Source organism: Leishmania mexicana, chromosome 3 (assembly GCF_000234665.1).
Source record: "Leishmania mexicana MHOM/GT/2001/U1103 complete genome, chromosome 3".
Classification (NCBI taxonomy): domain Eukaryota; phylum Euglenozoa; class Kinetoplastea; order Trypanosomatida; family Trypanosomatidae; genus Leishmania; species Leishmania mexicana.
Genome location: NC_018307.1, coordinates 295,626 through 320,692, shown reverse-complemented (window position 1 = coordinate 320,692; position 25,067 = coordinate 295,626). Strand labels below are relative to the sequence as shown.

At 66.9% G+C, this 25,067-nt stretch overlaps 4 protein-coding genes across 4 annotated transcripts; all 4 read left to right on the top strand.

The window, feature by feature from the left end:
- Positions 1-601: 601 nt before the first annotated feature.
- Positions 602-2,401, top strand: LMXM_03_0821 (putative aminoalcohol phosphotransferase; the record flags this gene model as incomplete). The annotated part of the gene is made up of 1 exon (XM_003871702.1): positions 602-2,401. One exon carries the CDS (start codon positions 602-604, stop codon positions 2,399-2,401), a length of 1,800 nt encoding a protein of 599 aa, XP_003871751.1.
- A 1,031-nt stretch (positions 2,402-3,432) lies between these two features.
- On the top strand, positions 3,433-12,132 carry LMXM_03_0820 (conserved hypothetical protein; the record flags this gene model as incomplete). The annotated part of the gene is made up of 1 exon (XM_003871701.1): positions 3,433-12,132. One exon carries the CDS (start codon positions 3,433-3,435, stop codon positions 12,130-12,132), a length of 8,700 nt encoding a protein of 2,899 aa, XP_003871750.1.
- A 642-nt stretch (positions 12,133-12,774) lies between these two features.
- Positions 12,775-16,011, top strand: LMXM_03_0810 (hypothetical protein; the record flags this gene model as incomplete). The annotated part of the gene is made up of 1 exon (XM_003871700.1): positions 12,775-16,011. The coding sequence occupies one exon, from the start codon at positions 12,775-12,777 to the stop codon at positions 16,009-16,011; it is 3,237 nt and encodes a 1,078-aa protein (XP_003871749.1).
- A 1,230-nt stretch (positions 16,012-17,241) lies between these two features.
- Positions 17,242-24,576, top strand: LMXM_03_0800 (uncharacterized protein; the record flags this gene model as incomplete). The annotated part of the gene is made up of 1 exon (XM_003871699.1): positions 17,242-24,576. The coding sequence occupies one exon, from the start codon at positions 17,242-17,244 to the stop codon at positions 24,574-24,576; it is 7,335 nt and encodes a 2,444-aa protein (XP_003871748.1).
- Positions 24,577-25,067: the final 491 nt, after the last annotated feature.

The following is a 25,067-nucleotide window of genomic DNA, read 5'->3' as shown; positions in this document are numbered from 1 at the left end:
ACTCGTCACTGCTGCTGTCCTCTCTCGTCTCGGGCAAGGACACAGGGGTCGAGCACGTCATCCCTCCACGGTATCCTCCTCGCGCGACAGTGCAGCGCCGCACATGGACACCACAGGAAGGCAAGGCGAAGCAAGTAAAAGAAGAGCAGCAACGCCGGCGCAGTGCGGCGGACATGCGCGCACACGCGATCCCCCCGTGGCACGCGTGCCCGCCTGTGAGCACGTTCTCCTCCACCTCTCTGTATCTGTATCTGCCTGTCTGCCGAACAGCATGCACATATGCTCGATGCGTGTGCACAGCGCGCTGCTGTGACTAAAGCGGCCCCTACCCCCCCCCCTCCTCCCCCAACTCACTCTCCTCTCCCTAACCCCTCTCCCCCTCCCTCGCACGTGCGCAGCTGTCCTGGCTTTCCTTGACGGCTCGCTCCGCTGTTGCCCCGTTGCGAAGAACCTCGCCTGATACACACAGGCACACGCACCATCACCACCATCTCCCTCTCTGTCGCTTGCTTGCCTCGTGAGGCATCCAGAGGTACTTCTGCGCGGGGCGGGGCAGTCGCGCCAGTAGACGCGCCGTTATCCCCAGACACGCACGCACACGATGTTCTCCTACCTACCCGCAGATGCCAAGGAGAAGCTAGCGCTCTACGTCTACCGCAGCGAGGACCGAAGCTATCTCTACAACCACATGTGGCGGCCTCTGTGCCGAATGATGGTGGAATACCTCCCGGTGTGGCTGGCGCCGAACATCATCACCGTCGCCGCCCTCACGTTCGTGGGCATCACCCACGGCCTTCTAGCGTACTACATGCCGAAGCTGACGGTCAGCGGCGAGCACCACCTGACCCGCAACCAGACGAGCACGACGCCCCTGCCGTTTGTGGAGTGTCCTCCGCCGCCGTGGTTTGTGTTCGTCCTTGCGGCGGTCGCGCTTCTCCTCTACCAGCTCCTCGACAACCTTGACGGGCATCAGGCACGCCGCACCGGCACCTCGAGTCCGCTGGGGCTGCTCATGGACCACGGCTGCGACGCCGTCAACTGCATCATCGGCGCTCTGTCTGTTGCAGCGGCGGTGTCGGCCGGGCCGTCCTGGAAGACGTGGGTGATTGTGCTCAACACGGTCATTACTTTTTTCATGAACACGTGGGAGGAGTACTACCGCGGTGTGCTTGTGCTGCCCGTCATCAACGGCCCCAACGAGGGCATCCTCGTTGCTATCGGTGTCTACCTGTGGACAGCGTGGGTAGGGGGGCCGCAGTGGTGGTACCAGAACGCGGTCGAGGTGCCGTTGCGGTGGTTGCCGCAGGTACTGCGTCAGCCCGCCCCGCAGGCGGCCCTCGACATCGAGGCGATGGTACTGCGGACGGTCTGTCCGTACCTGACGTGGCAGGAGGAGGGCGCCGACGGCTCTGCGATCCCACCGCTCCTCTTCCACCTCGACTGCACCGCAGCCTACCGTGCCAACCCACCGCACCCGACGCGCATTCTCCTCGCTGGCGACCCCCTCACGGCGCGGCGCGGGGAGGCTGTGCTCGGCAGGGTCTGGAGCGGCCACAGTATTCTCCAGAGCGCTGTCCTGCGCCTCTACAGCAGCGATAAGCCGGCCGTAAGCGTGCGCTACAACACCCTCGCCGTAGCCCTCATGACGCTCGGTGCCGCGGTCACGAGCGCTGGCAACGTCTACCAGGTCTACCGTGCCATTCGTCGCACGCCGGCGGCGGAGCTGGAGAAGTTCGGCGGCCGGCGCTTCAGCATCCATTTTCCCTTCCTGCACGCCCTCTCGCGCCTCGTCCCGCTCGTCGTCGTTACGTTCACGGCGAGCGCGTGGCTTCTCACCTCGCACGCTGACATTTTCCGGCGGAACCCGCGCATCTTCTGCTGGACGGTGGGGCTGCTCTATACAAAGTTGGCCATACATCTCATGCTGGCGCACCTCTGCAGCGCCGAGTTCCTCCCCTTCCGCCGCACCCTCGCGCCGTTCGTGCTCCTCGGCCTGCATATTGGGCTCACATATGTGCACAACATCAGTCATCTACGGCAGCAGCAGCAGCAACGCAGCGGGCAAGCTGGTGTTGGTGGCAACGGTGGTGGTGCTAGTTGGACTGCCCTGCCGTACACCGTCGGCGGCAGCACCGCCTCCAGAGACACCCACTACTCCGCCTCCGCCTGTAACCTCAATGAAGAGCTCGCCCTGTACGAGTTGTTCGCGCTGTCTGCGGTGACCTTCACCCACCTGGTCTGGAGCGTCGTGCGGGAGACGGCGGCGCTACTGCAGGTACCCATATTCACAGTGCCACGCGAGAAGCAAAAGGCGCTGCGCGCCGCCATGGAAGCGATCCGGTGCGCCAAGACGACGGCATCGTTGGAGGCGTGGCCCAGCAAGCTTCGAAAGTCTGAATAGTCCTGTCGGGGCCATCCTCCCTCTCACCTCCCCCCGCCCTACCACTGTCTGCATACCTCCATGACGCTCTGTGATGGCAGGCGCGAGGGGGTGGGTGGGGCGTGTGGGCGTGCGCGAGGAGGGACGGCGGCTTATCCGTGTGTGCGCTCCCGGACAGGCGAAATGGGTTGGACGGCATGCGCAAGGACGGCTGCCGGCGGCCACCCCCTCCTACACGCACACGCATACGCACACTGGCCGGTCCTGCCTGCAACTCCCCGCTGCCGCTTTTACGCGGTTGTTTCGCTGGTCTTTTTCTAAGTTGTGGCGCGCAGCGACGCCTAACGACCCCTCGTGCATCCGTCCCACTGCCATGCACACGTGTGCTCACGCACGCAGAAAGCGTCACATGTGCGCGACACGTGTCGACGAAGGACTTCGCAGGTGCGGCGTCTTGCGGCGCCCGCGATGCTGACTCTGCCTGTGGGTGTGTAGATACTGATGCACACACGCATGTACAAGGCCTTGTCACTCGCCGTGCCCGACCCAGTCACGCGCTTCATGTCACCGTTCCACCCTCATCACCCTTCCCCCTTCCCCTATCAGAGCCCCCGCCGCCTGTGTGTGTGTGTGTGTATGTGTGTGTGTGTGGTCGATCAACATCGTCCCATGCGCTCGCACAGGCAGACACACGCGCCAACATCAAGAGCGCAGACAGTGTCATAGAGCCCTCCCCCCCCCACCACCACCACCGCCCCCTAACCATCGCAGCGGACGCGGGAGACCTTGTCGGGGGAGCACAACGGCGTCACCCCCTACTGCCGCACCCCCGCACACCCGCCTCCTCGCACCACTGACTCACCACCCCTCCCCCCTCACCAGTATCCTCTACGCCCATCGCGTGCGTACACTTGCCTGCGAGCTTACAGCTGTAGCCACCACCACCTGGCACTTCCTCGTGGAGGGGCGCAGAAGGGGTGGGGGAGGTCGGCACCGAGTCGAAGAGCACAGTGTCCCCTCCACACACACACACACGCATGACAACACGCGTCATGACCTCCATCCCTGACGGTGCTGAAGAAACAACCTCGGCCGTTGTCGATGCGCCAGCACCCGCACCGCGGCCCTTGTCACCGTCACCACCACCACCACCGCTGGTCTCGTCCGTTGATGAGCAGCCGCAACAATGCTCACAAGAAGCACTGGACGCCGAGCAGCAAGATGCTTCACTCCCGCTGCCCCTGCCCGCCTCGCCCATGACACGCCGGCCCAAGCGGCCCCTCGCCGCAACTACCGCCCCCATCGCGCAGGGTCGCAGTCCTCGCGGTTCGGCCGCGGCGCATTCTGCAGCAGCCCCCTCCTCGGCGCTTCCGGCACCGACTACAAGGCACCAGCCACGGCGCTCACGGACGGCGACAGCCGCGGCAAGTCGAACGACACCGTCACCACCAAAGCCTGCACCACCACCACCCTCCTCGTCATCGCCACCGTCACTTGGAAGGGCTTCAGTGCCGCCGCCGAGGGGCAGTGCAGTGCCCTCTGCTGGCGGTCGCTGCACGTCAGCGGCTCGCACGCCGTCATCACAGCGGCAGAAGCGGCCCCCACAGCCCGGGGCTGCACGCCACCTCGCAACAGTGGCGAAGCGGGCGTCGTCGTCAGCCGCATCGCCGTACCAATCACTCGTCGACGCTGTCCTGGATGAGCAGTTCACGACTGGATCTAGCTCGCAGCAGCAGGCGGCAGCGGCGGCAGAAGCCACAGGAGTGGCCGGGGGTGGGGGCGACCCAATCGTGGTTGCGGTGGTGCCGAGTGAACGCTGGGCACGCGGCGGCGGTGTAGCAGCGCGACAGCAACGGCAGCGTCAGACGCCTCGCCGAGCACAGCGCCTCGCTGTCACTGGTCGAACTGAGGATGACACCAGAGACACCGATGGTAGCGAAGATGGCGGTGAAGCCGCGACCTCTGCGCTGGCGCCGCTTCACCAACAAGCCTTGCAACTCGAGCCGCTTCCACCCGTGGCGCCTGCATCAGCGTTGATGGAAGAGGTATCGCTGGCGGGCGGCGACGATGGCGAGCTAGCGGAAACGTTGGCGGACGCCTTCGCCGTCGCACCAACGCAGGCACGAGCAGCTACGCAGTCGGCCGCGCAGTCGGTACTAGCGGCAGAGCGCGCGCGCCTGCTACACGACAGTCCCTGCACGGTGGTCGAGCGGGACGCCGCGGACGGAATCCGGAGTCTAGATCCAGAGGCCCGGGAGCGTGTGTGGCGGCCGACGACAGAACCGCGCATCGTGGCACGCGCCTTCGACCGCGCTGGTGCTGGCGTTGCCGCAAATCGCGCACACGCAACCGCTGTCGCCTCGAGGGCACCAAATCGGACGAGGACGGCTGCAGCACTGCCTGCGCTGCCCGCAGCAGTGGTCGAGTTTCTGAAAGCCGAGGCTGACGCCGAGGCGGCTGTGAAGGGCACAGTCGCGATTACCACTGGCGCCGCGGAGCGCCAAAGACGTGCCGTATCGCCACAACGCAGCCGCGATATCGCGGGTGCACGCGCCGGTGCCTCGTCGGCGTCACCCCCCGCGACAGTCCTATCGCCGGCAGCCGAGAGCGCAGCAGTCCTACGAGAGCTGAAAGATGTGCAGCGACGTCTGCACGAGCACGGACATCGTCGAGGGACCGCCGCGGCGGAGGCCGGAGCGACACCACCGGAGGCGAAGGCACACAGCCCTGCCGCAGCACCGTCCAACAGCACCCGAGGGCCGGAGAGCTGCTCCCCCTGTGACATCTCCGTCACTGCCTCGTCAGTCTCATCGACTGCAACCAGCAGCAGCAGCAGCGCGGCAATGAAGCACAGCGAGCGGCACGGTAGCGCTCGCAGGAACCGCATGGTGGGACCCCGTCGCGCCAGTTCCGAGTACTGGGCTACCGCCTCCCTAACGGAGGTCGTCGACGCTCTCGATGGACGGTGCGCCGCCGCCACAGCGCGGGGGCACCGAAAACACAAGCGGCAACGTGGCCAAGCAGACTTTGACCCCGTGAGCTATGCCCGGCGTCTGCTAGACACGGCCGCCCGCTCGTGCACCTCGTCGACCGTCTCCGACGACGACGACGGCACGTACACGGATGCCAGCGATGCCGGGTACAACCCCACCGGCCCCCGCCGTCGGAGCGCAGAGGAAGGCATAAGAAGTGATGAGCGAGGTGAGACTATAGAGGGCAGCCATGATCGCCGTTCGCGAAGCGTGCCACCTGCGTCGTGCGGTCCCTCGCCAGCGGCGCTGAAGCGCGAGGCGCTCCTCCGCTCCGGCCCGACGTGGGCCACGGCGGCAGCTGAGCTCGGGCTCACCCCGACGGAGGTGCAAGACCTCCTACGGTACAGCCTCAGCTCTCCCGACGCTGCTGCCACATGGCTTGTGGCCAGCAGTCGCTACACACGTGATGGCAAGCGAGTCGTCGAAGCTGCGGTGGATACGGAGGCCGACGACGGCGTTGGTCGACAGCGCGCAGGGCTGGAGAAGAAACATAGCGGTGAAGGCGGGTCTCCGTCAGATGTGCGCCCACGCCGCCCACATCGGTTGTCCTCCGCATCGCTGGATGTGGCAACGCAGACTGCTCTGGTGCAGCGCATCGTCGCAGCAATGCCTGCCATCCCTGCCGAGCTGCAGGACGAGCTGAGCCGTCAGCGCCGTCTTCTGGAGCGAGTCTGTCGCGATGTGAGCTGCATGAGCGCCCCGGCACACGCTGCCGTGCGAGCACGCCTGGTGTCGCCGACAGTGTCCTCTGCGGCTGCTCGTCAACCGTCGCCGGTGGAGTTCAACACCAGTGCGAGCGGAGGAGAGGCGCTGACAAGTTTATCGGCGGCCCCAGAGACACACGACGTGCAGGTGCAGCACGAGGTGGATCAGCAGCTGCTGTTCGCGTCCCTACCGCGGCCGGCGGTACAGGCGTTGAAGGCCGTCAGCGGCCTTCGCGGTGCCGCAGCGGACCCGTCACGGCCACTACCACCCTTCCACACCGTCGTGGCGCGCCCCACACTGTACCCTGCACCTCAAACTCCAGCGTTGACAACGGGCAACGACGCCGCGGTGCCGCGAGAGCCGTACGAGCTCGCGCTGCGCGAGCTCGCAGAGCGGGAGACGCGCCACTACGTCAGCGAGCTGGACCGTCTCCGCACCATGTACGACCGCCAGCTTCAAGAGGAGCGCCGTCAGCGCCAGCAGGAGCGGCGGCATTATGCCGAGCTCCTCCAGAGCCAGCAGCACAAGATGCTACGTCACCATCGCGAGACAATCCACCTGCTGCAGCGCGAGTGTCGCTTACAGCAGCAGCAGCAGGAGTCTCTCGTCCAGAAGCTGACCGCCTCGCAAGCGGCGGCAGCGCAACGCCAGCAAGCTCAGCATGAGCAGACGACGAAGCACATGCTCGCAGGCGCCGTGGACGTTATGAAGAGCTACGCGACGGCAGAGGGTCCTGGAAGGGGCGGACAAGCGGAGGTGGCGGTAACCTCCAGAACCATGCAGGAGCATCGACGGCAGCGGCCGCGCGTGCAGTTCAACAGTGCAGCGAGCGGAGGGAGCAAGAGCAGGCGGACCGTTGGCAGCCCGACCTCCTCACCGACGGCGGCACCCAGCCCTGATGATAGTGACACCAGTGACGCTGGAAGGATGCACAAGGCGGCACGCGCTGAGGACACAGCCGTCTGTCTGCCTGCCGTCGACGCCACATCGAGAAAGACTCCGTTCGACGCGGAGCATCTGACCTTACCGCAGCCTGCCAGCAATGCAGCGCATCTTACGCTCTCCTCCGTGTCGTCCCTATCTGTGTCACCGTCACGGAGCGCGCTCCCGTCGCCGCCACACCCAAACGCCGGCAGCAACGGTGGGCGAGCGCCGAGCGCGCGCAGCACCACGCAGCCCGCACCTCCCGCTGCGGCCCTGACAGCAGTTGGCAGGAGAGGAGACCAGACCAGCACCGCTACCGTCACACTATCGGTGGCCCCGTCTGTATCAGCTCTTGTGCCAACACTGGCGGCTGCCACACCAGCAGGGGCAGCGGTTGCCAGTGCAGGACCTCCCACGAACACACCAGCGATGCTGCGTGCCGTGTACGGCGGCGATGCTGGGCCACCGCCGCGGCAGCCGCGGACACAGGCACGCATGACACTCCCTCTGCACGTGCGCCTCCCTCCTGAGGATGATACGCCTACGCGCCAGCGTCTCGGCGTGGCTGCGCTGGAGGCCGAGTTGTCTGACGTACGCGCGGCCGCGGCAGCGCGTGATGCCGGACTTGCGGAGGGGACACGCCTCTATGGCGTCGTGCCTCACCGGCCTCGCCTCTCCCACGCACCGTCCTCCTCCGACACCGGTGAGTCGGCAGTGGAGCGACTCAACCAGGCTGCCCCGCGCAGAGCGTTGTCGGCGTCGCCGTCGTCCGCGGCCGCCAAACGGCATGCGCGCACCCCCGACGGCGAGAAGGTGGTTGGGAGGAGAAGCGCAGAGTTGCGGCGGAGCGGCAGCGGGCGTGGCCGTGGCGGTCGAGGAGGGAGAGGCCGCGTTTTGAAGAGCCCCGGGCTCTCCACGGGCCGACGTGGGCGACGCACATCACCGCACGTCATCGTTGGCGGAGGAAGCGGCGGCATCACCGGCCGCACCAGGCGCCATCTCCGCCACCGCTTCGACACAGAGGTCGTGAGCGAGCTCTCCAGCGAGGCCGGCACAGCGCCCTCGCACACGCATCCTCTGCACGGTGGGTGGGGAACACCGGCGCCGAACGTGGCCGCGTCCTCCACTGCATACCCGTCGTCCGTCGCCCCGCATGGCGATGTGGTGGACGGCCGCGGCGTCGCGCCAGAACCCGCACAATACAGAGGTATATGGTCAGAGGCCATGCGCGTGGATGACCAAGGCGCTGACGGCGGGACGGGCCCGTACCAGGAAGCGACCGATGCTGCCGGGGTGACGGCGGGCAAGCCATCGGTTGGGCGGCTGCACGTGGTCCTGAGCCAGCCGGCTGGTGGTGAAGCGGCAGCAGTCACGTGCGCAGCGGCCTCGCCGGTGCCGTGCATCCCGCAGGCGGTAGATTCGCAGCTACGAGCGGCGCTGTATCACCGCGCCGGCGTCGTGAGAGAACTCCGCCATAAGGCTCCGCCAGGCTCGTCGCCGGTGCACGACGACGGGTCAACGGGCGACGCGGAAGGGCGCGCCGCCTTGAATACCGCGGGCTCCCTCCCTCCCTGCGACGGCGCCTTCTTCGGCGCCCCAGCCGAAGTTCTGATCAACGCCACGGACAACGGCGCCGTCGGAGATGACGGTGACGGTGCGCTCCCAAGCAACCTCAACGTGGCGCCGGTGCCGCTGGTTATGCTGAGCGACTACGCACGTGCGTGGACGCGCTATGCTGCCGCGGAGCGCGAGGTGGAGAGCCACGCGCAGGCGCTCGCGGCGGAAGACACCGGCGTGCTGGAGGCGGTCTCCATCGCCCAAAGGCGTCGCCGGCGCGGTCAAGGAGAGGCGGACGACGCGGTGTCTGCCGTTGTTGTGACAACGCCCCTCCCGGCCAGCAGTGCCGCGGCAGTGTCCTACCGCGAGCAGGAGCTCGGCTATGGCGACCCGGCGCTGCGGGGAGGCAGCGTGCATGTTTCGCCGCGCATGGCCGCAGAGGCGCGGGCACTGACGGAGGCGCGCCGGCGCCTGTCGGTGATCCGAGCATGCTTCATCGCGCCGCCATCCCTTGGCGCCGCCAGCGCACTCGGCAGCGCATCCATGGGCAGGGTGACGGAGTCGGATGCCGCTCTGCGAGACGCCGCACTCGTTCGCGAGCTCGTGGATGCAACGGTGCTGAGTGTGCTGGAGGTGCAGGCCGGAGAGGCGCACGCAGACCCGGTGCAGCAGGTGATGGCTGCCATAGAACACGAGATACTGCGCCTCATGCTGGTCGGCTGCCTTGAAGAGCGGGCAGAGTTCGCCTCTGGAACCGCCAAGGAAGAGAATGCGCATCCGCCGCGGGCACGGTCGCATCAGCAGCGGCGGCTGGACGCCGAGCTCGCTCGCGCGCTCGCGGAGGCAGCACTGGAGGACGCCGTGCACGCCGCTCTAGAGCGCTCGTGTCAGGACAAGAAGGTGCGCCAAGCCGCCGCCGCCACCACCTCCTCCGACGCAATTGCCACCCCCACCAGCACGGCGACGACGACGGCGGCGGCGGCGGCTCCGGCTACACCCATGGATGCATCTTCGGCGGCGGAGGTCGATCTTCGCGAACACGTATCCGTCCCCCGCACCACGTCCACCGCGTGGCTGCAAGATGAGCCTTCGCCGCCGCAGACAGCGACACCGCCGCAGCCGAAGGACATGGGGGATGCGGAGCGGGAGGCGAGCGCGATCACGGCGACGGTGGCAGTGAACCTGTCACCACCACGTGACGACAACCGCGACGCCACCAGCTCTGCGACGCTGCTGGCAGCAGGGCCAACGCCCCAAGAAGTGCGCGTTGTGGTCGACATCAGTCCCGTCGTGCACCACATGATGACGTCGCGCATCCCCGCCGGCGCCGTGCCCGCGTACGACTGGCAGCAGCAGCTGTACTGCCCGCCACCATACCCGCCAATCCGAGAGGAGCAACTCCCCAGCCGATGGATGGCGCTCGAGGACCGCCGGGACGTCATTGTGGAGGCTGAGAGCCCTTTGGTTGTGACGGAGGCGAGGGCAGAGCTGCCAGCGCCAACTATGGCGGTTGCAGAAATGGCTGGCGACCACACGTCTGTTGCTGTGCCAGCCACCGATGGCGGCGGCCCGCCGTCGCTGGCTGTACAAGCACCTCCTCTCCCAGCCTTCGTGCCGCTGCCAACAACGGCTGCCGTTGATGCGCCTTCCGCACATGTGGACAACACAGCCACCCCAGCAGATCGCACAGCCTCGCACGACGCACCACAGCTCGCGCTAATACGCCTGCTTCAGTCAGCGCTGCTCGACCAAGAGCGGCTGCAGCGTGTCAACCTAGCTGACCGTGAGGAGGAGCAGCGTCGCGCCTACGAACTTCTCTGCGAGGTTGCGAAGGTCGCCGCAGTGCAAAGGTCGTCGACAGCACCGGCAGCAGCCGTCGCACTGCCCTCAGCGTCCGCGGCCGCGATCCCCACGGCCGAATCCCAGCTTGCTCTGTCGCCACAACTTGTGGTCAACGCGGTCGCCGATGGAACACGGCGCGAGGACGTGGGGACGGCAGAGACCGCCACGTCGAGATTCCGCGCACCGTCGCCGTCGCAGCCTCCGCCCATTGCGACTCCCGCGACCTCCGCCTCGCGCTGCACTACGCCGCCGCGGTCGCTCGTGCGGGACCCGGTAATGGGATTTGTACTGGAGTGGGTGCGGCAGTTTGGCGCCTTGCAACAGCAGCAGTCATCGATGCGCGGCGCAGCGACCGCCACCTCCTCGGCTTCCCTGGTAGACGGTCTCACCGCCGCGGCACGGACGGCGGCGCGGCACGGCGCGCCACCGCCTGCACAGGCTGCTGGTCACCGATCACTGTCGGGCCCCTTCATGCGATACGCCGCGTCACGCCCCTCCACGCGCAACCTTGGCTCCTCGACGACAACGACGTCCTCGTCGCTGCTGTCGCCGTCGCTGCCGTCGTCGCTGCACACGCGGTCATCGTCGTCGTCGTCGCTGCTCGAAGACGAGGCGTGGGGGCGGGCGAGAATAACCGGAGATCGGCACAGAGGCGAGCAACACGCCCGTGTGCCGCACCGCATCTCATCCGGAGCACCTGTAGAAACAGCCCGAGCCTACCTGGGTGCACCAACACGCAAGACACGGCCGGTACTCGACACGCAGCGCGACGACGCCTCTGCGTGCACGGCGACGACACGCTACACAACAGGGCGCAGCTCCGTGGCGCTCGCTCCCGCGGACGAGGTGCGAGAGGGCAGACCAGTGCTGTCCGGTTCGTCGGGCCTCCTCCCTCCTCGTGCATCCGCCGAAGTGCAGGCGGCGATGGCTGCAGCGCTGCGTGCGCATCAGCAGGCCAGCCGTGCTGAGGCATGGACAGCGGCGCCGGCGGATTGTAGCCGCTTGGGGGCGACCGACATCTCGCAGGGCTCGGCCGTGGGCAACAGCTCCTACGCCGTCTCGCTGCCCGTGCGCTCCGCACAGGCGACAGCCGCCATCGGAACACCACCGCCGATGGCCGCTGCAGCCGTTGTGCCCCCCAGCAGTCCCGCTAAGCTGCGTGCCCCTCCACCCACATGGTCCGCAGCGACACGAGAGGGCGTCGATGCGCGCCACGACAGCAACGGTGGAGCGAAGGACACGGTAGATGAGGCGTGGAAGCTGATGCCGTCCGGGCGTACAGGAGACAAGGTTGCGGGCACAGTTGCCGTCGTTGGACCCCGCGATCCCCGGCAACAGCGCATCACCCAACCGCGGCCGAGGTCACCCCTTCGCACCGCTGAGTGGGCGTGCGTGAGCTTGACAAGCACGTCTACCAGCAGTCACAGCAACGATCGCGGTGGCAACGGCCGCGAACCGAATCATGTGCACGCTGCTGGAGACAACGGCTTTGCCCCGCCTGCGATAAGCGAAGCCGCGCCGGCATCATCCGCGCTGCCGTTCATGTCCGCACGAGTGCGCGGTGCAACCGTCGCCGCAGTGCCCATGCCGTCCTCACCGTCGTCACGGCACAACCGCGGTGACCTTCCCCAAGCACAGGTGTTACGCATCCAGCAGGAACAGCGTGCCAGAGCAGCGTGGCAGCCCTCGTAGCAGTCGCAGCAGCCCTCCTCCGTCTGCCCCCCCCCCCCCTCTGCCTCTCCCCCGCCTTCGTCCGCCTCGCGCTTTGCTCGGGCGTGCCCGTGCATTCATTCACGTTGTATACGTGCGCCGTGTCTTCGGCGTCGACACTGTGCGGGAACCGTCCGCAGAAGTCCAAGCGGAACTAAAGATGAGAAGCGAAGCGATTACCACCGCCGCCGCCGCCGCAGCAGCAGCATCCATGTGCCTGGGCAAGCAGGCGCCGGAACTGTCCTGTCCGCCACTTCTCCCATCGCTCCGTGGACCCTCACCCTACGCCTCCCCGTCCGTCCAAACCTCCTCCCGCCTTGCACCTGCGCCAGCACACCCCACCCAGGTCAAGCCATACCTCGCCCCTGTTCACTGAACCTTCTCGTCCCGCTACCTCCCTTTCCCCAGTCCGTCAGCCCTCACCAACGGGCACCGCTGCGCCGTCCACGCCATCGCTACCACAGGGCACCACCATCACGGTCACCGCCGCGCACAGCCCATCGAGGCGCACATACGTAGAGAGACGGACTCGCCGCATCGGTGCTGAGTGGCCCTCCACCCCCGCAGCGTAGAGCTGCACTGCCGCACCAACACAGGCACAGAGGGAGGGGGAGAGAGGAGCGCATGTGGCACGCCAGAGCCGGGGCGGCTGCGGCGGGCTACCGCGACCCGACCACGCTGCTTGCCGAGAGTGTCTCCTCCACCGCGACCGGGTCCGATGAGAGCGACGAGGACTACCGCGCGTTGCAGGACCTGACGAAGGCTGCGCCGGGAAGACAGGCGGCCACCAGCCGTGTGCTGACCGGGAGCAGACACCCGGACGCCGACGCGGAGCGGGTGCAGCGGCAGCGTGAGCTGCAAGAGCATCGCTTCTTCCGCAAGCGCGGCGCTCTGGACTACCGACACAGCGTTGTTTTCTCGCCCGCCGGCGATGAGCCGACCGAAGGACGGGGCAGTGGCGGCGCCGTGTCACGCGCGGCCGTGGAGGTGGCGCCCTCGGCTCGTCCGCGACGGCAGCGAGAAGGCACCGCCTCAACAAGACGGTTCGCCGCCGACGACCCGGGCGAAGACTGCGTGCCGGAGGAGCTTCGGGCGTGGTACGTGGCGAGCAACGGTGCGATGCGCGTGGCGATGCAGGGGAAGGCGCGCCACTCCGCCACGCGCGCGGCATCGGCGGAGTCGCGGGACTCGCGCGCCGGAGACGACACATTCGCGCCGATGGGCGCGCTCACTGATCGACCTCCAACGACGGGTTTGGCAGATGACCGCGACAATGGCGAGGACGACGTGTTTGGCGGCGTCGTTGTCCGCCCATCCATCTGCAGCGGCGGTGCCGGCACGACGTCCGTGAACGTCCTGCAGAGCCGCGCCGCCCCGCGCACGGGCGATGGGGCACAGTCACCAGGAGGCGGTAGGGTTGGCGCCGCGGCAGGGGCACAGGCGGCCGCGTCACTCTCCTTCGGGTTGGGTGCGACGCCCGAGTCCATCAGGAAGGGCAGCGCGACCGCGGCAGCGGTCACGGACGACCCAAAGATGGGATCGAACGCTTGGGGGGGACGGCCGCCTTTGCGGGCTCACCGCTACGTCGAGCAGCCCAACGGCCTCTTCATCGACCACGCGCGACATGCCGACCTGCTGGCCGAGTACGCCGCCGAGGCCGAGCTGCGTCATGCTCAGGAACGGGAGGACGCCCGTCGTGCGCGGCGGTGGGCGCGCGTGCTCTACGGCCAAAGCAGTGGAGCTGGTCGTGGCGGGGGGCGGGGGCAAAACGGGACGACGGCGGTGACCGCCTCGGCGAACGCCAGCGGCACGACGATGGCGCGCAGCAGTTTCTACTGGTTGTACGACGCGGCGACATACCGCCGCCGCTTCCTCTCCACGCTGCGCTACCTGCAGCGGGTGCACGTCTTTCTCGGCGCCTTTGCCGCTGGTGTGTCACTGCTGACGCTCCTCGCGATCACGGTGCCCTTCCCCGCCCCCTACATCGGCAACGACGGTGTGGTCGGCGCTGGTCCCGGCAGCGGTGCATCTGCCGTACTGCTGCTGGCACTCTTCGCCAATGCGTCTGCCACGCCGGAAGAGCCCGCCGCCGCGCACGTGCTCCCGGTGCTGGAGCAGGGCTACCCGGCCTTTGCCCTCTTCATCTCCCTCCTCCAGGTGTACCACGTCTCCCTGCTCCTGTGTCTGTGCCTCCTGCTCGTCATCACGGGGTACGCGCCGGCGCCGTGGTCCGTGGCAGAGGGATACTGGATGGCGCAGCGGCGGCAGTGGCTGCAGCAGGAGTACGAAGATGCCGAACACGCAAGCAAGGGGGGCGGTGAGGATGGAAAGCCTCGACCACCGGGCGGCGGCGGCGAGCTTCGCAACGACAGCATCACCAGTAGCGATGGCACCGTCTTCCCCAGCACTGGTGGTGGGCCAGGGTTTGGGGGCCCGCGAGGGCCGTCGAACACGGCGTGCCGCGATGCCATGTCCTCCAGCAGCGTCCTCGGCGGCGGCACGCGCCACAGTGGCCAACTGGACGACGGCTCCCGCTCAGCGCTCTTCGCCACGAGGGCCCTGCACCACTTCCCCGACGAGTGGCTGAGCATGTCGATGGGCGGTGGCAGTGGTGGTGGTGGTGGTGGCCGGGCGAACAGAGGGGTGTACGGTAGCGACGAGCTGGACTACAGCGGCACGAACGTGCTCTGCGGTAGCCGCCGCGCCACACACGGTCGTCACCGACTTGACTCGCTGAGATACAGCGTGAACCTTGGCGCAAGCACCGGGCCTGGTGGCCTTGGTGCCACCTACGCCGCGTACGGTGCCACGCTTAGCGACCTCCCCGGGATGGGAAACTGGGGGACGCTGGGCGAGGCACAACACACGTTCCCATCTGCCACCATGCTGATGTCGCCGCGCGAACGCGGTGGCGGTGCGAGCCGCTACCATCCGCTGCATCGAAACAGCGAAGGCGGAACTCTCATCAGCAGCGCAACGGCAGATGCGCCGGGGCGTCATCAGCAGCAGCAGCAGCAGCAGCATAGGCTGCAGGGGGGCTTCGCGCTGCGTGGAGATCGTCCGGCGCAGCGGGGCGGCGGCGCTGCCGTCAACCGCACTCTGCGGCCACCGCCTCCTGGGTTGCACTTTACAGCCAGCATGCTGGAGGGCAGCCTCTCGGCAAACAACGTGTTCACGCGCACCTTCGACAGCATCGAGCGACGTGCCATGCAGGGGCTCTACGATGCACTGCGTGTGTTGCCGCGCGCCTTCTGCTTGCTGTGTGCGCGGCGCGGCGACGACACCATCAAAAGCAGCGGCGCCGGCAGAGCCCGAGGTGGAGCAGCGCGGGACGCTGACGCGTGGCCGCGCTACGTGGAAGGCGGCGCGACAGCGGCTGGGCGGGAGCTGGCCTCATCCTTGAGCCCACAGGTCCACCACACTCACCCCGTTCTGCCTGCCCTCCTCTACCTGCACGTCCTGCTTCAGCCGCGGCTCTGGTGCGTGGTTGTGGCGTTGGCGCTTACCGTCGTTGAGATAGCCTTCGTCGACGAGCGCACTGTCGAGCTACTGTGGCTGGCGCAGCCAGCGTCGTGGTGGTCGGCGGCCGCCGTGCCATCACAGCGGACGACCAGTAGCGGCGACGTCGTCCTTCCTCACGCGTGGACAGTGGCGAACTTCACGCCAACGTCCGCGAGGACGAGCGGGGGCAGCGGCGGCCGATTTCCTGCAGTAGCGTCGGGTATAGCTTTCCTGCCGGGCGGCGCGTTGCCGGATGGCGCCGAAGACACCTCCGGATCTCTGTGGCGCGTGCTGATGGCGGTCTACGCGACACGCACGGCGGTGCTCTGGGTCGCCTTCCTGCTGAACGCATTTTTCTAGTACGCAACAGCCCGTCCTCCACCACCACCACCACCACCACCACCCCGAACCTCTGCCGACATCATCGGCCATCGAGAGGGACAGACACAACCTCCACGCAGTGCCACACCCGATGCGCCGTTGCGCGTCGACTAGACGTCATAGACATAGATGTGCACGTGCACACGCGTGAGGGCACACACACACACAAGGAGCTGCTCACTACTCCTCGACAAGATGCCGCCAGATGCGCAAGGGTCGCCACGGCCAGCAGCACCACCATCCATGACGCCCACTGCGCCTCTCCACCCTCTCTCTCGCACACACGTTGCACGCTGCCATCGCCCACCCCCACCCTCCTCTCACACTGCCCACTTGGGGTGTCGGGAGCCTGAGGGTGCCCCTGAAGGGAGGGGAGAGATGCACCCAAGGGGTGGCGACCGGCATGATGGGGGAGCGGCTGTGAGGTGTGTATGTGTGTGTGAGTGGGTGTGTGGGTGGAGTTCAAGGCAGAGACGGCGCACAGAGGACTGAGGCCGCCCACGAGCGGGAGCGCGCGCGGCGTTTGAGCTCTCGGTGTGTTCTCTGCCAGCGAGGCGGCGAGGACACACGTCGTGATGTATGTATAGACGCTAGCGCGCACATGTGGGCACGTGTGCGTGCCTCCAGCAGCGTCGGTTGATGCCGCGCAACCCCCCGCACCTCCCTCTACTCCCTCGCCACTTCGCTTTCGCCTTCCTTGCCTCGGCCAGAGTCTCCGCCGCCCGTTTTCTCGTTGTGTCGGCGTGGGCGGATTCTGCGCCATTACCCGCTGGTGTCTCCCCCACTCCTCGACACCCACCGCCACACACCACACACCACTCTACTTGCGACGACAGCCAGCCTCGGCATCATCATCTGCCGGGGAGGCGTGCGCTCACCGGCCGTCACCGCCATCTGCTTGTCCACTTCACCTCTCTTGATTAGCCGATCAGCACGGAGGCAGCGCTCTGCTTGGGCAGTCGGTGGCGGCGCTCGTGCTCGTGATCCCTCCTGTGAGCTCCTCCCTGTTGTCTTGGCTCCCCCACCATCACCCTCTATATACATATATATAGTGACGCCCTGTCCCATCTCTCCTCGCCGCTAGCGCCCCATACCCTCTGCCTGCCTGCCTGTCTGTGTGTGTGTGTGTCTCCCGCCCTGTAATCCGCACCGTGCGCCTTGCAAGGCTCCACCTGCACACCCACCCAACGGCCGCTGCGACACGTTCACATGAGCGAGGCGAGTGCGTCGCCCGCCGCGGACGACCAAGCGGGTGTTAGTCAGGGCCACGGCGACGACAACCAGGATCGCCTACCGAAACAGCAACAGCAGCAGCAGCTTCACCGACGTGATGCGTCATTCCTTGTGTACGACAACCAAGCACTGCAGCAGCACATGCGGAGCCGAACAGGAGGGGCGTTGAACGTGAGCCCACCAAGCCCCGGAGACGTCGGTCTTGAGCCGTCTGTGCGGTCCCGCCGGTCCCTCTGCAGCACCCCAACGTATCCCGCGACGACGCGCACCTTGGCAAGCCTGCAGGGGTCGCACTGCGGCGTTAGTGGTAGAGGCAGTGGTCACACCCGCGGAACGTTTGGCGCGGCGGACGGCGGCAACAGGAATCGCAGAGGAGGCTCGCTCGTCTCCGCAGCATCGGAACTCGCCACGCATGCGCGGTACGGAAGCATCAGTCTCGTCTTGCCGACCTCACCGTTCACGGCGAAGAGCACCACGCAGAGGTCGCCGGCCGAAACGACGCGGTATGGCAACGCAAGTATTTCCGCCACCGTGGGTTGTAACGAGCACCTCCCAGCCGAAGCGGCGCAGTGCACACCCGTGCACGTCAACGCTAGCCCCACCGCCACCGCCCCCACATCGTCAATCACCACCGGGGCCGGGATTGATAGAAGCAGGCAGCGCGTCTGTCGAAAACAGCGGAGCAACCCGGTGGGGTTGACGGCAAGTGCGCAGGTCTGGCACTGGGGTGCGGCGCCAGCGGCTGCGGTGGTCTTCCAGCAACACCAGCAGAAGGGTCGCGGCCGTCAGCGCCGCGCCCTCGCCGCGCCGGCCGAGGGTGCGCTCGACCGCCGGCGTGGCGGCAACGCGCCGGCGCCGCACTTCTCCAATGTCCCGACGACGGCGGCAATGGGCGCGGCGGTGGCGGCCCGGGCCCATAAATCATCGTCGAACCCGAGCATGTCCGTGAGCAGTGCAACGACGACGGTGCCGCTGCGGCGCGCTGCGCCGACCTTTTCCATCTCTGGCCGCGCGGCCGTCTTTCCCTCCCCACACGCGACGCCGATGTCCAGTGGTGGGGGCAGCTTGCGTGGCGCTGAGTCCTCGGCGGCGGTGGAGTCCTCACCGACGCAGCTCCTGAGTGACAGAGGCACGCTCACCACTAATACTCCGACGACGGAGCGGAAGCGAGCTCTCTCGCATACCGAGGCAGCTCCCATGTCGCTCACGAGCAAGGTGTCTGGCGAGGACGCGCAGGCACCGTCCGAGGCGACCACGGCAGAGCCACCGTTCTTCACTTGCGCGCCTGCACCATCAGAATCCGTGTCGACGGGTGCCGCGGCCCCTGCCACCTCTTACAACGCGGCACACCAAGGTGGTGTGCCGCACACTTTCGCCACGCTGGGTCCTACGGGCACGGCCCGCTTCGGGCCAGCGACCGGTGGCACTCCCGCTGATGGCGCAGAGGCGGGAGTGGACATCGTGGCGGCCGACGCAGCAGGCCAGCAGCACTTGGTGGCGACAGACCAGCCAAAGCACGGTGACAACAGTCGTGGCGATCTTCCACGCGTCATGAGCTTTGCATTGCGGGAGGAAAGCACCATATACACCCTCGTCGACTCGCATCAGACGTCCGAACACCCATGCGCGTTCCCGACCTCTGCCACCCACGAGGACATGGTGGAGGCCGCCGGATCCGCAGCAGCAGCAGACACGGCCAGGGCCTTCACCAGCACGGGGGTGCACACGACCCTCTATCGGCAGGGTGTTGACAGTGCACACATACAGAAAGCACCGCAGTCCCGTGCGGCGGGCGACGCCGCCGCCAGCGGTCTTCCACTCCGCAGCGATGCAGCGGGTGCCCATGTGCTTGGTGACCGTCGCGGTCGTGTTGGCCGAGGCGGCGCCACCGGTGGTGCGCCTGCTTCCAGCTCACTGGAGGACGAAGCTCTCTTGCGGCACGGCCTGGAAAGTGGCGGTAGCGCCGGCATCGGGACGGTGAACCGTGCGGCAGTACTGAGGCACTCGCTCACTGCGCCGTCGTACGTGACCGGCATGAGTTCGGTGACGGCGTCGGGCGGGCTGCTTGGCAGCGGCACGGCCGCGTCTCTGCTGTGGCCGGAACAGCAGCAGCAGGCGAACAATCCTGGTATGCTGAGCGTTAGCGCCGCTCTGGGTCAGCGCACCACCAGCGTCGCCAGCAACTCTTTCTGGAGCTCAAGCGGCGCCAACATGAACGCCACCATCACCAACAGCATCGCAGACGGGGTGTCATCTATCAACTTTGGTGGAGGGGGCCTGGGCAACTCCTTTGCCACGGTAGCCGGCGCCTCCGCGCTGCGTGACCCCCTCGCCGCGTCCGTCGTCATGCAGCAGAACAGGTCCGCGCTCATCGCTGAGCTCCAGCGGCGGCGGCATCGGCTGCACAAGCAGCTAGAACTGTTGCAGAAGGAGGCGACGGCGCGCAACATTTTCGCCCTCGTCCACGCCAGCAACGCCTCGCAACTGCAGTACCTCCTGCAGGAAGGGCTGAGCAATGTGAACGACCGCGACTACAACGGCTGCACCCCGCTGCACGTGGCGGCCGGAGAGGGCAATCAAGCCATTGTGCGCGTGCTCCTCTCCTTCGGTGCCGATGTCATGGCTGTCGACAACAATGGCCGCACACCACTCGACTGTGCCGCGGCGAACCGGCACAGCGGCGTCGCCCGCTATCTGCTCACTGTAATCCGCAGCAAGCACCTCATCCAGGACGGCGGTGATAGTGCTGTCACCAGCAGCGGAGGTGGTGATGGCTCACCTGCGACCATACCCAGCGCAAAATGGGCCACAGATGACGGCTCTGCTGACATAAGCACGTACCCAAGCATGTCCACCTCACCCGTCGCCCACTCCTCGGCGAAACGGCGCAACTTGGACGGTACCGGAGGCGTCCTACCTTTCGGCAACGCGCCCCCAGGCGCCTTCACGCTGTGCGTCGGCACCTCTACCCAGATGGACACCTCCGCGCCGTACCAATCCGCATCGTCGGGGTCGTCGCTCATGCACTCGCCGGGGCTGCCGCCACCTCACGCCCGGCAACCGCAGCAGCGGCGCCACCCAGTCTCGTCGTCCTCGGTGGCCTCCACACCGTCGCCGCCCAGGCCCTCAAACCTGAACCGGTATCCTGCCAAGGCCACCGCCTCCGTCACCACTGTGGACACCGAGAGCTGGAGCGACAGCGATGTGCCGCCGCACGCGGTGGGGTGGGGCATCCACTCCGCCCCTTCAGAAGCGGCCGCAGCCCGCTCGGCGCCGAACCAAGCATCCGCGGCTGCCGACACGGCGGCCGCCAGCGACGCGCCTCCCGCTGCGACACCAAAGCCGCCGGCTATTCTGGCCATGTATGACATCAACGGCCCTGCTTCGCGATCTCTGCCGCAGCGCCTCGCATCACAGCACGGAGCAACGGCGCTGGCGAAGTCAGTGGGTCCCAGCAGCACCCTGACGAGACATGAGAGCGTGTCTTCCCTGTCGACTCCGCGGTGGCCGTACAACAGCATCCCTCACGGCAGCTCCCCGCAGAGGCCTGTGTTCCTGTCGTCGCTAGACTCGACAGCGGCCGCGCACTCTCGCGGCCTCATCGCGGCGGAGTCGAACGTCGGCGCCGCCACAACGACGCCCTCCTCGCCGCCCTTCAGCAGCCGCAGTCACGAGAGCATGGCGCCGCCGCCCATCACGCTCAGCATAAACGCCCCCGCCACCAGCTTTGGTAGCGGCACCGCCAGTTTTGGCGGGCATCTCCTCGAGCGGCACGTCATGTCGGCGCCGACGTACCCGGCGGATGGGATGGAAGAGTGCGGCAGCGACGACACGGGCCACGCGGCGATGCGCCAACCGTCATCACGCACGCACTCCAGCGCGTCCCTCATCACGACTGTCACCGCCACCACCGCGGGTGCGGTGGCTGGCTGGCACGACAGTGACGAGCCGCTCGCGGACACCAATCCCGAGGGCATCTTCGATGCCATCCTTGGCCGGCGCAGCTACTACACCATGCATCGCCGTCGCATGCAGAGCGAGAGCAGCAGCAGCCCCCACGGCGCCTTCGCGTCCGCGTCGTCGGACTGGTTGCGGAGTGGCAGTCCACCCACGCTCTCCGCGGGGGAAGACAAGCAGCAGCGCAGCCGCAACGACTACAACAGCGAGACAGGAAGCTTTCCTGGCGAGGTGCCCAGCACACACTGTTCTCCGCCAGCGGCAACCACGGCAGCTGCCGCCCCAGCAACTTCGGCAGCAGCGTCCGGCGGTGGTGCGCAGCAGCGGCAGATGCTCCTGCGTCCGCCGCGGCGTCCAGGCAGCCGCTCCCCGGCGACCGAGCGGGGAGGCGCCACAACGACTGTGGATGCGGCCGCCTGCCCCATGCGCATCCTACGTCCTTTGCAACTTCTTAGCGTTGACTCGCACGAGGAGTTGAGCGGCTATCAGGGCCGCGCCGCCACATCGATGGTCTCCTCGACGACTGCGGCGACGGCCCCCTCTGGTGGCGGCTCGCCGCGTGGCACGGGCGCGGCCAGCAGCAGCCTTTGCGACATGGGCCAGCAGTCGCTCGAAGAGCACCACCACCACTACCGCCTGACCGCGTTCGGCTTGCTGGACAACCAGCAGCAGCGGAGAGGCAAGTACTCCTGTGACAGGCACTCGACGCCGCCGCCGCCGCCGCTGCTTCAAGCGCCGTGTGCCGCGTCCGAGCCGGCCAAGATAGAGGCCGCTGTGAATCAGCCTGCCTCACCAAGTAGCAGCAACACCATCACGAAGAACGGGAACAGCGATGTAACGCCATTCTTCTCCATCCCTGCCGCAGCGACGGACCCCGCCGTAGCGGCGCCGTCTTCGTCGAGCAACACCACTGCCGATCTTGTCGAGACCACGAGCGCCATGTTAGCCACAACAGCGGCGGCACCGGCTGCGGCGCCGACGGCCGATAGCCACACAGCCGAGGAGCAACCCTTCCTGCAGGAGATGCAGCACGAGTCGGTGGATCTGGCCACGCTGCACCACTCGAGCTACACCACGATCAGCGACACGGTCTCGGTCATTGTGTGCATGGTGGGGCTGCCAGGGCGTGGCAAGAGTTTCATCAGCAAGCGGCTCGTGCGCTACATGAACTGGAAAGGTGTGCCGTGCAAGGTGTTCAACGCCGGCAACTACCGGCGACAGCTGCTCGGGGTCGAGGCCACCGCTGGCGCGGACTTCTTCAACCCAGACAACCCGCAAGGCGCGCAGCTGCGGGAGCGCATGGCGGAGCTGGCCTGCGAGGATCTTGTCAACTTCATCGCCTCCCACTCGCTCGCCGTCGGTATCCTCGACGCAACGAACACCACGCGCAAGCGAAGGACATGGCTCTCAGACTACTTCCAGCACGAGGCACAGCGGCACGCGGTGCCGTACCGGCTTCTCTTCATCGAATCCGTGTGTACCGACGACGCCATCGTCACGGAGAACATCTTGCGCAGCAAGTGTGGCAACGACGACTTCCGGAACCTCAAGGACGTCAGCGCCGTCATGTCCGAGTTCCGCAACCGCATCTCGCAGTACGAGAAGGTTTATGAAACACTGGATCCGGAGGAGCGGATGCCCTACATCAAAATCGTCAACGTGAAGCACCACGTCATCCTGCACCGCGTGCCGAACGGACTGGGGAGTCGCATTGCCTTCTTCCTCCTCAACCTTCACCCCATCGCCTTCCCCATTTACGTGGCACTGCCCGGCGAGACCGTCGGTGACAGCAAGCACGTCTACGGCGGCGACGAGCGGCTGACAGCCCAAGGCGAGGCCTACGCGCTGGCGCTGAAGCACTTCACCCAAGATCGCTACGTTCCGCACATGGTGGTGCTGCACGCCACCAACTACTGCGTGCTGAGCACGCTGGCACCGCTGATGGAGAGCGCCACGCAGGAGGAAGACGCCTCTGTGCTGCAGGTGTCCAGCAGCGCGTCGGCGGGGCAGCAATGGGCAGCAAAGGCGGCGGCGAAATCGACCGTCGCGTCAGCCGATGCGGTCGCGACTAGCGGCAGTGGACCGTCAACGCCGAACGCATCGAGCGAGGCGGCGCAGCTGCCAGCCTTGGTGCACAAGCTGCAGCCGTACCCTCCGTCGACGCCCACCGAAGAGCTGCGCGCTATGGCAGGCGGCGACCTCAGCGTGGTACCACCCCCACACAGCGCGGCGCATGGCCGGCCTGGCGACGGGCTGAGTGCGAAGCCGCTGAGCCTGTCTGCAATCCCTGGCACTGCAGAAACAGTGGCGAAGGACGAGAGCCGCATCGAGGAGCCGCAGGATTCGCAGCAGCACGACGGTGGCGTCGCGGCGGAGCAGCCCACGCACGAGGACGACAGTGAGCAGGCAGATGCAGAGGAGGAGGACGTGGGCGATGAGGTCCTCTGCGCGGTGCCGGGGCTCGATAACATTAACTTTGGGCGCTTCAGCGGGCACACGGCCGCATGGGTAAAAGAAAAGTACCCTCGCCTGTCTGCGCTCCTGTACGACGTGGACGACGAAGACGTGGTCGGCGACGCGAAGGCCGGAGAAGCAGCAGCGCAGCAGCACCAGACACGCAAGGGCAGCGGCGAGGCGGATGCGACTGCATCGTCGGCGCCCGCCGGGAGTGCCACGGCCACCAGCAGCGCCGGGCAACACCACGTCGACCCGAGATGTGGGACCTACACAACTGCGGAGTGGCTCTCGGCCCCCCTGCCGCCCCGGGTGCACTATGCCACGCATGAGGAGGCTGTCTCGCACCTGCAGCGCGCCCTGAGCGGTGCTGACCCGCGCCTGTCCTACTGCACCCAGCTACCGAATGGTGAGAGCTACCGGCAGGTCAACGTCCGCCTGGAGCCGGCGCTGATGGCCGTCATGCGCACACAGTCCCCCGTGTTCGTCGTCGCACCGGCCGTGCCAGCGCAGGGCATCCTGTCCTTCTTCATGGACGTCATCCCTGAGCTGTCGCCGACCATCCGTATCCCAAAAGGGTGCGTGATCGAGATCGGCGTCAAGGACGGCATCACCGTGCACCCGCTGCTGCCAAACGCGCTGCCGGAGAGAATGACACGCTCCCCGCTGACGGTGCTGCCGGAGATCCAGGACGCCATTCGCGAGGTGGCCGCTGCCAGTTCCATGGAGATGTGCGCAGCGAGAACGTGTGCGGAGGTGAGCGCCTCGACACAGGCTGGCGGTTGCACTCCTGCGGATGCTGCTGCTGCTGCTGCGCTCCTCAGTGCGGTCGCTGCCGGTGGCGAAGCAGGGGGGAGCGTGAAGGGTACTACATGCCCGGTGAGCGCGAGTGTCTCTTGAGCGACCACGGCGCCGCCGCCCTCTCCCCCTCTTCCTCTTCCTAGTCCACGGGGCTGTGACGGGGTCGAGGCATTTGGTGGCGTCCTATGCGTTCTTCTCTGCCATCCTCGGCGCACTGCCGGAGGCCCTCTCCTGTCCTGTGCGCGGCGTGTTGGTGTCCACACCAGTGTGGCAGCGTGGCGCGCCGAGTCGTCTCCCATCTCTCCGTTCACTTCGACTTGTTGTGCGTGCATGCATGCGTGTGCGTGTGTCTGCGTTGCTTGCTTGGACCTGTGACCGCAGAATCACGTGCTAACCTTCTGCTCTTCCCCTCCCCCCACCTACACACACACACACACGTACACCCTGTCACGAAGGAAATCAAAGGATGGCAACGCGTCTCCGAAGCCGTGCGGGCAGACATCGCACACCCCACATGACCATTCTACGCGTACACGGGGCGGTCCCTGCTGGAGCACCGCGCCCGTATCGGAGCGTTGACGCCCAGGCGT